Source organism: Pseudorca crassidens, chromosome 10, assembly GCF_039906515.1.
Source record: "Pseudorca crassidens isolate mPseCra1 chromosome 10, mPseCra1.hap1, whole genome shotgun sequence".
Lineage (NCBI taxonomy): Eukaryota > Metazoa > Chordata > Mammalia > Artiodactyla > Delphinidae > Pseudorca > Pseudorca crassidens.
In genome coordinates, this window is record NC_090305.1 from 28,779,685 (window position 1) to 28,793,230 (window position 13,546).

The 13,546-nt window shown below is 42.8% G+C and overlaps 1 protein-coding gene and 1 long non-coding RNA gene across 3 annotated transcripts in view; one reads left to right on the top strand and one right to left on the bottom strand.

Moving 5' to 3' along the window:
• Positions 1-5,625: 5,625 nt before the first annotated feature.
• On the bottom strand, positions 5,626-12,068 carry LOC137231904 (uncharacterized). The gene is made up of 3 exons (XR_010946791.1): positions 11,803-12,068; positions 6,251-6,395; positions 5,626-5,889 (listed from the first exon to the last, which is right to left on the bottom strand). It is a non-coding gene; the product is annotated as an uncharacterized lncRNA (long non-coding RNA).
• PTCHD4 (patched domain containing 4) overlaps positions 11,769-13,546 on the top strand; it is a 191,757-nt gene continuing 189,979 nt past the window's right edge. The window contains exons 1-2 of one of the 2 annotated variants that reach the window (XM_067752744.1): positions 11,769-11,963; positions 12,269-12,680. In XM_067752744.1, the coding sequence (XP_067608845.1) occupies positions 11,959-11,963; positions 12,269-12,680 (417 nt within the window). In that variant the 5' untranslated portion in view covers positions 11,769-11,958. Of the gene's footprint in view, positions 11,964-12,254; positions 12,681-13,546 lie in introns of those variants that run through there. The other variant, XR_010946789.1, reaches the window with a different exon arrangement.

Genomic DNA, 13,546 nt, shown 5'->3' on the forward strand with positions numbered 1-13,546 from the left:
GCCATCCTGTCCAGTTTGCATGGGAGGTTTTGCACATTTTTGTTATTCAGTAACTCTTCAGTCAGTGTGTGAATGAACCTAGTTTCTAAGCTTCATTATGTTCTTCACCTGCTCATTCCTTCAGCTTCATCTTTTGCCACTCCTGAGCTTGAATTTACACTGCAGCTGTAATGAATTGTTTAGATCATGAAAATCACCAAAAGAAAAAAAGTTATCAGAAAAGCACAGTGCTGAAAGAAAGAAAGGTAAGCTCCAAGACTCAGACATCTGATAAAGCCAGGAGAGCTGAGACTGGTGACAGGGCAGCTAGGAGGGCCAAACAAAGAGATACTTGGGAACAAAAGGAAAATGGACAATGGACACAGGCGAACAGGAGTACACACCCATGTCATCAGCCACAAGGACCAAATCTCTGGGTCAAATGTTGTGTGTTGTGTCTTATCCTTAGGGACAAGTATACTTGTCTTACCTTCCTTAGTTCCTTCTGTGTTTTTCTTACATCAGGAGAGCCATTCTGGAATGAGTTCAGTGACTATTTTGTTGCTATCTGGTTATTATATGCCAGGCATCCTGTTAGAAAGTGAGGGTGCAAGACCAGAGGGTAGTATGCATTTCCCTCATGAAGACTGCAGTCTATGTAAGAGGGAGATATCGATTATTTCAACATGGTAGAGAAAAGACTGCACTAAATTTTATAGCTGCACGCAACGATGAGGGCTCACAGAAAGAGGTTTCATCACAGTTTCTATAAACATCTATTGATTTTATCTATGTCAACAAGATAACTAAATCTCCAGATGTTTAGGCTACATGTTTGCTGCACATACATTGTTGTTTATGTAGAACAGGTGAAGGGTCATGTGAAACTTTTTTATTTTGCCATTTGAATATGAATTCATTTTGTTTACACTGCTTTTCCTGGCTAAAAGGCTGAAAATTTCCCAAAGGTCACAGTGGAATTCCTCACTTTGTTTGACAGGATGAAGACCAAATTTTTGAATGTCAAACACTCTTCTAAAGAGTTTGAGTTCGTCTGATGTCTAATGCCATTTCACTTATATCTTTTTCTGAAGAAATCTGTTTTCCCCAGCGTGAAAACTCTATTTGAAATTAAGTCATATGCAAGTTCTGCTGCACCAGGAGCTAGGTTCTTCCATGTCTCTCCTCTCAATTTCCACACCATTCTGAGAGGTGGGGAGATGGGTAGTCATCCAAGGGACAGGGGTTATAATCATATGAGTAGACCAGCTAGGTCTTTCATGTTACAGTGTTCCACCCAAATATTTTCAACAATATGCAGTATTGAATATGCAGATTAGGAACTTGCTCAGAAATCACAGTTGCAACTCCTGGGAGCAGTGGTTTACCAGGTATGGGGAGAAGACAGAGCAGTGGAAGCCTTCATCTCAAGTGTAGGCAGTAATAGCACTGGCTGTAGAAAATTTAAAGAAATAGTAAGACTGACTAAAATTTGGTCTGCTTATTATTATCACCATGTGCTGTCATTCTAAACAGTGTCAGTGGTAAAATCCTCCTTTCTGTTGGGCTAGATTACCCCCTCTGCACCACTCCCTTGCAAAGTCTCCTTCTCACTATTTACCTCTCTCTTTCTGTTCTACCTGTGGGGCAAGGGCTGCTGTTGAGACAGGCTGCGACCTGGGACCCTTTGCTGAAGTGCTGCAATGCTTGTACCTGGAAACACCTCTCCTCAAGCAACAAAATACAAAGAAACTGTATGGGACTAAAAATAACTGTGTGTTGGCACTCTGTATATCTTCTTTGGATAAATGTCTATTTAGGTCTTCTGCCCATTTTTGGATTGGGTTGTTTGTTTTATTGATATTGAGCTGCATGAGCTGCTTGTATATTTTGGAGATTAATCCTTTGTCAGTTGCTTCGTTTGCAAATATTTTCTCCCATTCTGAGGGTTGTCTTTTAGTCTTGTTTATGGTTTCCTTTACTGTGCAAAAGCTTTTAAGTTTCATTAGGTCCCATTTGTTTATTTTTGTTTTTATTTCCATTTCTCTAGGAGGTTGGTCAAAAGGATCTTGCTGTGATTTATGTCATGGAGTGTTCTGCCTATGTTTTCCTCTAAGAGTTTTATAGTGTCTGGCATTACATTTAGGTCTTTAATCCATTTTGAGTTTATTTTTGTGTATGGTGTCAGGGAGTGATCTAATTTCATTCTTTTACATGTAGCTATACAGTTTTCCCAGGACCACTTATTGAAGAGGCTGTCTTTTCTCCATTGTATATTCTTGGCTCCTTTATCAAAGATAAGGTGACCATATGTGCGTAGGTTTATCTCTGGGCTTTCTATCCTGTTCCATTGATCTATATTTCTGTTTTTGTGCCAGTACCATACTGTCTTGATTACTGTAGCTTTGTAGTATAGTCTGAAGTCTGGAAACCTGATTCTTACAACTCTGTTTTTCTTTCTCAAGATTGCTTTGGCTATTTGGGGTCTTTTGTGTTTCCATAAAAAGGATATACAGATTGCCCACAAACACATGAAAGGACGCTCAACATTGCTAGTCATTAGAGAAATGCAAATCAAAACTGCAGTGAGGTATCACCAGTCAGAATGGCCATCATCAAAAATCTACAAACAATAAATACTGGAGAGGGTGTGAAGAAAAGGGAACCCTCTTGCACTGTTGGTGGGAATGTAAATTGATACAGCCACTATGGAGAACAGTATGGAGGTTCCTCAAAAAACTAAAAATAGAGCTACCATATGACCCAGCAATCCCACTACTGGGCGTGTACCCTGAGAAAACCATAATTCAAAAAGAGTCATGTACCACAATGTTCATTGCAATTCTATTTACAATAGCCAGTACATGGAAGCAACCTAAGTGTCCATTGACAGATGAATGGATAAAGAAGATGTGGCACATATATACAATGGAATATTACTCAGCCATAAAAAGAAACGAAATTGAGTTATTTGTAATGAGGTGGATGGACCTAGAGTCTGTCATACATAGTGAAGTAAGTCAGAAAGAGAAAAACAAATACCATATGCTAACACATATATATGGAATCTAAAAAAAAAAAAAAAAGGTTCTGAAGAACCTAGGGGCAGGACAGGAATAAAGACAGAGACATAGAGACTGGACTTGAGGACATGGGGAGGGGGAAGGATAAGCTGTGATAAAGTGAGAGAGTGGCATGGACATACATACACTACCAGATGTAAAATAGATAGCTAGTGGGAAGCAGCCACATAGCACAGGGAGATCAGCTCGGTGCTTTGTGACCACCTAGAGGGGTGGGATAGGGCGGGTGGGAGGGAGACGCAAGGAGGAGGACAGATGGGGATACACGTATATGTATAGCTGATTCACTTTGTTATATAGCAGAAACTAATACACCATTGTAAAGCAATTATAACCCAATAATGATGTTAAAAAAAAAAAACTGTGCATGCACAGTTGGGGCAAATTCTGGACCCAAAAGATACAAAGAAACCAAAAAATCCAATTGCCACTCTTGAAGAGCCTTGAGCAAAAACAGGGTACCGCGCATGCCCCCTGCACACACCACCACCTAACGGGTAGTAAACCAGCTAAGACACCCCTACAGCCTGACCCCTGGACATACCCCTACCCTCATCCTGTATAAGGAATTGGAATCAGTTCGACCTGCCCCTGCCACTGAAAGAGCAAGTGAAGGAACCTGTTGTTTGTTCTCGCTCCCTGCTGCTGCAGCAGGCGCCCCAATAAAGCCTCGCCTGAATTTCTTGTGGGGCCTCTAGTCAATTTCTATTGGTTGGGGAGGGCCAGGAACCCTGGTGGGTAACACTGTTACCAGGGACAGGGAGTGTTGTCATCTTGCTGTTTTCTTTACAGTGGCATCTATGTTGCTATCTGATGAGGCAGTAATAAAGGTTCTATCCAGGGGCAACATCCCTACTGTTTCCCTACTAGAATATCTCTTCCCTGGCAAATATGATGCCTTCTTCCACTCAGCAAATGGCTTCACAAAATTATTTTGTCAGGATCTGATGAGAGAACTGCCCTATCAGGGAATAGGAGGCATTTTCCTGGTCAGGCCTGAAAGTGATGCACACAGTAGTTACTGAGCACTGCTCCTTTAAGAACAGGATTCTCCCTGGGTGCAGTAACACCACCAAAAGCCCAGTTTGGTAACCAACAACCCATTTTGAATATAAGCACAAGCTTTTTGGAAAATGTATAACTTTGTAACAAATAATAGGAAAGAAATATCCTCCTGAGTTCATCTGGAAGAAAGAGAGATATTTTTTAGAATAATTTGCAGAAGGCCTTGCTAGGAATATTTGAGAAAAAAGAATTCCTATTGGAAGAAAGGGAAGGAGGGGAAAAGAGAGGAAAGGAAGGAAGGAAGGGAAAATGTGTAGAAAACCCTTCAATTTTTGTAGAGCAAAACTGATTGACCTGTACTAATTTGGATTTAAAAAGAAAAAACAAAATTAAATTAAAAAATGGTTTAAAAAAAGTGTGGCCTACTTCTACCTAAATTAGAAAATGTTTATTTAAGTGATTGAAAATTGAATGTGTACAAAGCAGCACACCATCTTTGTGCCTTGATCCAATAAGACTCTGCACTATACTGTACCTTGGCAGGCAGTTCTTAATCTTCAGTCCAGCTACTCCCCTGTGGCCACAATATTCCAAGTATTTTTCCAGCCACTATCTTTTTCCAGACCCAAAGCAAAGCTTGTCGTCTCCTTGTGTACTGGGCCACTCCCAACCCTCAGAGGTTCTGTGTTTGATACTTTGTAAATAGTAACCAGGAAAGGGAAGCTGAGACTTAGTAGGGAATAGTAGGGAATCAGAGGTTACACTTGTTAAGATGTAGCAAACCTAGCAAATGAACCCCATGAGCTTAAGTTCCAGAAGATCATGGCATCAAACCTGGAGTGAAATTAACATCACTTTAGCTGAATTCTAATTGTATTAGTTTACAGATATAAATCTAAGGCATATGGACATTTAATGATTTGACCAAGGTGATACAGTAGTTAAGCAGGAGGACAAACTAACTAATGATTAATACAAAAGCAGAAGCTTGACTGCATGAAAGCTTCTTCAGAACTTTAACCGTGTTCCACCACAGGAAAATAGTAGCTCTGGCAAAAATTCAGCCCTGATGATTTATTTATAAAGGGTGTAAAAGTGGATGTCTGTACCCTTTTGTTCCTTTTTTGAATATGTACTGTGGCTATTTTACTGTTAGAATGAGAATGATGTTTATTTTAGGTTTTAAGCATACCGGGTGCAACAACATGGCAATGAGACTGAACCTGTAAGCCACATTTGATGCACAACTTTATAGATGATAAGTTTTAGGTTGTCAGTTAATGCAAATCCTATCTAAACTTATAATTTTCACTTACAATTTGCATGGACTCCTTGGGTCAGTCAGTTTCATCCCACACAGATACGGTGATCAGAGAGAGTGGAGTTTCTAGGAGAATACTACTTGTATATCTCTATCCTATTTAGATAAAGGCAATTTTAAAGATATCAAATATCCTTTGTATACCACTATAAAGCTTTTTAACATAAATAAATTAAAAACCAGAAAAATTTCTTTGTCTGATTACAGCTCTATTTTCTTTTTTTTTTTTTTAAATAGTGTTTATTTATTTTTACTTGTTGACAGTTTGCTTTATTTATTTATTTATGGCTGTGTTGGGTCTTCGTTTCCGTGCGAGGGCTTTCTCTAGTTGTGGCAAGCGGGGGCCACTCTTCATCGCGGTGCGCGGGCCTCTCACTATCGCGGCCTCTCTCGTTACGGAGCACAGGCTCCAGACGCGCAGGCTCAGTAATTGTGGCTCACGGGCCCAGTTGCTCCGCGGCATGTAGGATCTTCCCAGACCAGGGCTCGAACCCGTGTCCCCTGCATTGGCAGGCAGATTCTCAACCACTGCGCCACCAGGGACGCCTACAGCTCTATTTTCCATTCAGAAAGCATAGTCTCCAGAAACTAATGTGCTCCACACAGAAATACTCAGCACCAAAGTTAGCGCTGGATGCCCCACATTCAAACATCCCTGCCATCACACCATGCTTCTTTCTAAAGAAGCTTTTGCTTAAAACAAAACAAACAAAATAAACCCCACATAAACTCCCATATGACAATGTGCTCAGAGAGGAGGCTGGCCCCATTCCCAGCCACAGCCAGAGTCCGGATTGGTCTAAGCCAATTACTTTGTTATCATTCCTCTCATCAGTGACTGATTTAGATAAATGAGACTTACGAGGAAATCTGTTGGGGGTCTTCTGGGAAAGACCTCTTCACTCTTTGGAGAGATGCAGAGAAAGAGGCAGCTTCCTTTTCCTTGGGCTCTTGTTTTGCCTGGATGTATTGCCCGTAGAGCTAGCACAGAGTTCAGAGTCCATGCTCTAGGGAGGGACAAAGCAGAATGATGAAAAGGACTTGGATTCCTAATGACACACTTGAACCTAAATTAACCAGCTCTATAACTGCCATTCTTCTGGACATCTTGTCATGCATGTGTAAGAAATATCCTTATTATTAAACTAGGTGCAGTTGGAAATATCCAACATGGTAAAGACCAAATTGCCTCTAAAACTTTCCCTCTGAGATGTGCCCTTCCTGGATACAACAGGCCTCACCAAGAAGTGTGGAAGATCCAATGCAGACTCCTTAAAGCCATCACAGAAGGAGCCCCAAGAGCATTTTCTTAAAACCCAAAAGCCAGCATTGCTTGAGATGACAGTGGCAGAACAACGAGGTCTATGTGAAAAGACAAAGGGTACCAGATGTTCACCTTGAACATATAACAGGGACTTGGGTAAAGAGGGCAAGAGAATCCAGGAAAGGGGTGAGGAGTTGGCACCATGATCATCATACCCATTTCCTCTTCTCCCTAGATACACAGCTAACCTGCATTATTCAGCTTCTCTGTGACTTAAGTTCTAATCAGAGGCATATAAGAGGAAGTGATGTATGCCTCTTTCCAGACTGTGCCATAAACCTTCCAGATGTGCTCCTCCAGGCTCTCTCCCCCTTTCAGCTGCCTGGCTAGGAAATGGTCTTAGGAATGACCTTGAAAGCCATGAGTTAAAGGCGGATGAGTGACCCATGGAAACAGGTCTCTGTGTTCTACCTGTTCCTGCTCAGGAGGAATATCCAAAATAGACTATTAACCTTGAATGAGATATAAACTTTCATTGTTTTACACTGCTGAGTTTTAGAGGATTACTTGTTACAATTGCTAGTATTACAGCATTAATTAATACACCAGCGGTAAAGAGTTTTGGTGAATAGTGATATGACTGAAGTGAACAAGTGGGCTAATATAATTCAAGTTTATAAACAACAAAAACTGAGGCTCAGAGAGTTGGGTGTCTTGCCCAAAACACCCACAAAGTGATTTGTAGAGCTAACCTATAACTCAGATGTTCTGTGTCCAAGTTCACCTACTTGCGTTATCCTATCCTACAAAAGGACAAGTGGATAAAATCCGACTTAGTTCCAAGTCTTGAAGACTGATCTTGACTAAGATATATCAGAAAAGGCAAATCCTGTATGAACTAAACAGTACAGATTATTGTGTTATTGATTGGTCCCTAAGTACACTGCTTTCAGCTTTATATTAAACTTGATTTTACATCAGATTCACTAGAATTATCACATGATTGGTATCCACTGATGTTTTAGTGCAAATTAACCCTAGGTTGATCTAGAATATTGCTAACATTTCCTTTATTTTTAGCGTATAATTTATCTTTCTAATACGGTGTTTGGCATTAGCTTTGTGTGTGTGTGTGTGTGGTATGCAGGCCTGTCACTGTTGTGGCCTCTCCCGTTGCGGAGCACAGACTCCGGACGCGCAGGCTCAGCGGCCATGGCTCACGGGCCCAGCCACTCCGCAGCATGTGGGACCTTCCCGGACCGGGGCACGAACCCGTGTCCCCTGCATCGGCAGGCGGACTCTCAACCACTGCGCCACCAGGGAAGCCCTGGCATTAGCTTTTAACAGTATCAAAATGAAGAAACCATTCTTTTCTTCCATAATGGTATTTGGCATTAACTTTTACAGTATCAAAATTAAGAAACCATGCTTTCCTTCTTTCCCTTAAACATTTTTTCTAATTAAAAGTTAATATGTTTTCATTATAGCAAAGTTATTTAAAAATTTCTCACAGAGCCGGTTTCTCACTGTTGGAGTGGGAGGTTACAGGTAAACAAGGGGAAGAGGCTACAATTATCCATCTGGCGATAGATTATAGTTGGAGACATAAGTATAAACATATTTAGCTTGATATAGATACAGAGAGTTACATAAAGAACTATATATAGATACACATATACAGGGATTAGTATAGACCCATGTATTTCCTTTCTCTGTCAGCTGAGAGGGCTTAGAAGCAATAACATCCCAAGAGCAAGCAGCACATATGGCACCCAGATCTTTGTTTCTATTACCATTCTACAATAAAACAAAGCATGGCTCCTTGGAGAAATGGGTGATTCTAGGACTGGGGCAGGAAAGGTACAAGATGAGCCTGGAATATCTTACAGTGCCAGAAAATAAGGAATAATTTTTTTAAAGGTATCCCACAACAATGGGATATGTCAAAGGAGCTCCTCATGACCAAAATTAGAATGATTTGAGCAACAAAGTAAACAAAGTAGTATCAAATTATAACCCAATATATAAAGAAATATCCATGAATCTGTATTGATACAAAATATTGAACAAATGAATGGAATAGAATAGAATAGACAAATATCCCATGCAGAAAAATTCCAAATAACTTATGGAAACTCCAGTCTCAGGGACGAAGGAGGTGGACCATAACTCCCACTACTTAAGTGTAGGCTGTACATAGTGACTTCCTTCCAAAAAAGACAGTGCGGAAAGGTGGATGGAAGAAGAGTAACTTTACAATTAGTAGTGACAAGTCACATTGATAGAATATACCCTTCATAAGCTGTAATGAAAGGGCCACTTTACCTCTGTGTTCTTCCTCCCCAAAACTTCTTACCCCAGTCTAATCATGAGAAAAACATCATACAGTTCCCAGTTGAGGGACATTTTACAAAGTGTCTGACCAGCATTCCTCAAATCTGTCAAGGTCATCAAAAACGAGGAAAATCTGAGAACTGTCACAGCCAGGAGGATCCTAAGGAGATAGGATGACTAAATGCAATGTGGTGTCCTGAATGGGATCCTGGAACAAAAAATGATGTTAGTAAAAACTCAGGAAATCTGAATAAAGTATGGACTTCAGATAATAATAACGTATCAATACTGGTTCATGAATATTCATGAAAGTACCATACTAATGTGAGATATTGATACTAGGGAACTGGGTGTGAGGTATAAGGGCCCTCTGTGTACTGTCTTCACGATTTTTCCAAAACCTGAACTGTTCTAAAATTTAGAAGTTATTTTCTTTCAAAGAATTACCTGTAATCCTATCATCTTGCAATAAGCAGACATTTTAATGGAGATTTAATCTTTTTTTCTATGGGTTTATTTTTCAAAGTGGTTTCATACTGTACATACTTTTTTCACTTAACATTTAGTGAACGTATTTTCATGTCATTATAATCTTACAACAATGTATCATCTTAGGGATGTATCATAAATTATTTAGTCAGTTATCTATTGGTATGTTTATTCTTCTCTAATCCTATTGAATTTATTGGGGAAGGAGATGTGGGAAATGGAGAGAGTACGAAGAGAGGAAACAATTCTGACATATTTGTTCACTGTGAGAAAGAGAGGGATGCGGCCAATCCAAAGCTGCCAGGAAAGATGCATTGGGCCCAGAAACAAGAGACCAAGACCAGACACTGGTGTCAGCTCTGCAAATGACTCTGACGGTAGCCTTTAAGTAACTTAATCTCTACAGTTCTTTATTTACAAAATGTTTTTATCTATAAGATGGGCTAGATAACTTGCTCAACACCATCCATTCCTAAAATCTATTCTTCCATATTTTGCAAAACAACTATTTCTTAGAAAATTTCATGTAGGTGATATGGCCAAATATACTTAATATAATGAAGAGGATGTAGAAAATGGATGACAGACACATTTCCTCTTTGTTGTATAGCCAAAAGCAATTTCCCATCACGTGGCACTAACGATACATTACATGAAGTGACAGTTGGAGGCAAAGGGAACTCTTCCTGGTGAAGGAGAGGGAGAACCAGTCCATGAATGTTGTGAGAACAGATAGGAAACTCTAACAACAGAATGATTTCTAGACAAATTAGTGAGTTTTTAGATGTGAGAATTTTGCAGCTTGGGGCTGGATAGAGAACCATCGGGGATATTACAGAAGATATTTCTGCCCTGGGTAGGAATTCAAGCTGAATGGTCACCAAAAACACTTTCCATTTTAAAAGGCTGAGATTTTTCTTTCATTTTATGAACAACACCACCTTTAGCATTGACCCTGTTTCTGAGCTCTCTGCTGTCTCATTGGTCTCTTAACTGAAGAACTGAAACACTAGCAAAAATAAAGGCATCAATTAAGCAGATAAGTCCTTTGGCTTGTTTGTATGCATTGATGGGTACATCTCTAAGCATCTCATGAAGGACGGGCCCTTTCAGTGTGATTAGGAGAGTGTGAGCGGAATCGTCTCTTGAAGCTCAATCTTCTCTATTAGGGCAAATACAGAAAGAACAGAAACTTCGGCAAGCAGATCTCCTGTTCACAATCAAACTTTAGAATTTGGCCATATTCTTTCATATTCTTTTTGGAACGTGATTTTGTGAGAGCCCCAATAGGTAGAAAATAACAATACACACACTTATTAATACTAAAGTTTTTGAAATTGATCTGATTTGCAGGTAAGGGTTCTTCACCTTCCCACTGTCGGGTATGGAGGGAGGAACTGCACCTGGTGGGAGTTTTCTTTCCCATGTGGTGAAGGTGACTCTGTTTCATACATTAGTTGACTCCAATGTGTTTCCCCCTACCTATCTCGCCTTCTTTATTCAAAGATTTTGTCATGGGTGTCCCCAGACGTTTGTTTCTGGAGTTCCACTCCCACGAGAAAATGGAGGTTCTCAGGGATGAGGGGTGGAAGGGAAAATGGGGGAAGGAGATTGAAACAAGCCTTAAGAACTTTTGGTCCTAAACTTCAAAAGTACAGAAAGTGAATGTAATATTTTATGAGAAACCACATATTGTCTGTGGACCTTCACTTCCAACACACACACACACACACACACATACACAGACGCACACGCACACCTCTAAGCCACAGGCGACTGCTATTGGCAAATGCCTCTTCTCCAATCACCAGAGCAAGGAAGGATCCCTAGAGCCCAACGCACCGCCAATAGTTGGGGTCTCTGGCAGCCTCGGCTGCAGTCGCCCAGTCTGGGGAATGACAGCGTGGAAGGCGCTGCAAGGAGATCCTTTGCATGCTTTGTGGTATGTTAAAAATGCAGCATCATCCTCTCTGCTCCTTTTCTTGGGCCAACAAGCCGAATTAGAGAGCACGGGGAATCCAGAAAGGCGAAAAGGCTGCCTCCGCCAAAAGCCCTCGAGTCCTCCACGCCCCCCACCCCAGCCCCCCACCCCTAACCCCCTTCTTAGGTTCTAATCGCCACCGCTCCAATGGGCCAGCGGCGCCTTCACCATCTCCTCTTCCATTCACTCCAGCGGGGAGAGAAGAGGGAAAACAAAACTCTAAAAATAACTGTCAGCCTCTTAAAAAAGGAAAAGCTTAGCTGCCGTCCCCCCTGCATCCCCCGCTCCCCCCCTTCTCCTCTCCCTCCTCCCGCCTCCCCTCGTGGGGCACATGTCTGCTTCTTACAACACCGAGCCACATGGTTCCAGTTAGGCGCCGAACCCCACCAGGACGGAGAGGAAATCCACATCTGTGGGACGCTCCGCACGGAACCACCTCCAGCGAGGGTGGCCGTGGGACTGCAGCACCGGGATGAAGGGCTAGACCGCGGGATCGCTGCTCATGCGGTGAGAGGGGGCGCGGGAGGTGGCCGGGGAGGGGTGGGCCAGAGGGCCCCCGCAGCGCCCGCCGCCCGCCCCCGCGCGCGGTGGGTACCTGCCCGCCCTGCTGCAACTTGCTGCAGTGTTTGAAAGAGTAGTAGGAGCGCATGGAGGTGGGGCCGGGGAAAGACCGGGTGGAGTGGTGAGGGGTGAGCGCGGAGGGGGCGGGAAGACGGCGGCGGCGGTGGGGCGAGGGGCAGACCCGGAGCGGGTGGGACGGGGGAGAGGCGGGGGTAGCCCGGCGCTTACACATGTCACATGTGCTTTTTAAGACGGCCGGGAGCGCCTGCGAGCTGGATTTGGTGGAGGATGCTGCGGCAGGTGCTTCGCAGAGGGCTCCAGTCGTTCTGCCACAGGCTGGGCTCGTGCGTGAGCCGGCACCCGGTCTTTTTCCTCACCGTGCCCGCAGTCCTGACCATCACCTTCGGCCTCGGCGCGCTCAACCGCTTCCAGCCCGAGGGCGACCTGGAGCGCCTGGTCGCTCCCAGCCACAGCCTGGCCAAGATCGAGCGCAGCCTGGCCAGCAGCCTTTTCCCCCTGGACCAGTCCAAAAGCCAGCTCTATTCGGACTTACACACCCCCGGGAGGTATGGCAGGGTGATCCTCCTCTCCCCACCCGGGGACAATATTTTGCTCCAGGCTGAGGGGATCCTGCAGACCCACCGAGCCGTGCTGGAAATGAAGGTGAACCACAAGGGCTATAATTATACTTTTTCCCATCTGTGTGTGTTGAGAAATCAGGATAAGAAATGCGTGCTGGATGATATTATTTCAGTGCTAGAGGATCTCAGGCAGGCTGCCGTCTCCAATAAGACAACAGCCAGGGTGCAAGTGAGGTATCCCAGCACTAAATTAAAGGTACGCTCCTCTTGCATGCTTCTGCCAGTTAAAGAGGCAGCACTTCATTTCTTGCCCTAAACAAGCAGAGAAAATGCAGAGGTCTCATCCTTAAGACTCGGAAGCTGATGCTTCTTTCATTTTGGGGGCTGGGGGGAACGATGGGCAACTGAGTGAAGAAAACAGGCAATAAATGGCATGACTAGATATTAAGAAATTCAAAGTCAAACAAAACAAATGCCAAAAAAGAAAAAAAAAAGAAAAAAAAAGTTGTTTCTGAGACCCTGCAATTACATCTTTGTTCAGGGTTAATAAATCAGTGAATGGAAGGGGGAGGGGGAATCCTGAACAATTTGGGGGATTTCTTTTCATTATGGGGCTCGATGTATTTCTTATTACTGATTACACATCCACCTGGTGCCATATCCACCTGTTTACATCTTCAGCCTGGCTTGACTTTGACATGTAGGGAGTTTGTGCTTTGCTGCCCTGTGAGTGTGTGTCTGAAAGCAGTGGGTATGAATGGGGTAAGGATTCCAGGAATTATGTGTATGTGTGTTCGCACAGCAGAAGCAGCAGAAATTTTCTATGTGTGAAAATAGAGATGTGCGGCTAACTGATGTACTAGTTAACTGAGTCCTGTTATCTTCCTTTCACACACACACACACCCACACACACACACACACACAGTCCAAACCAGAGCAAGATTATC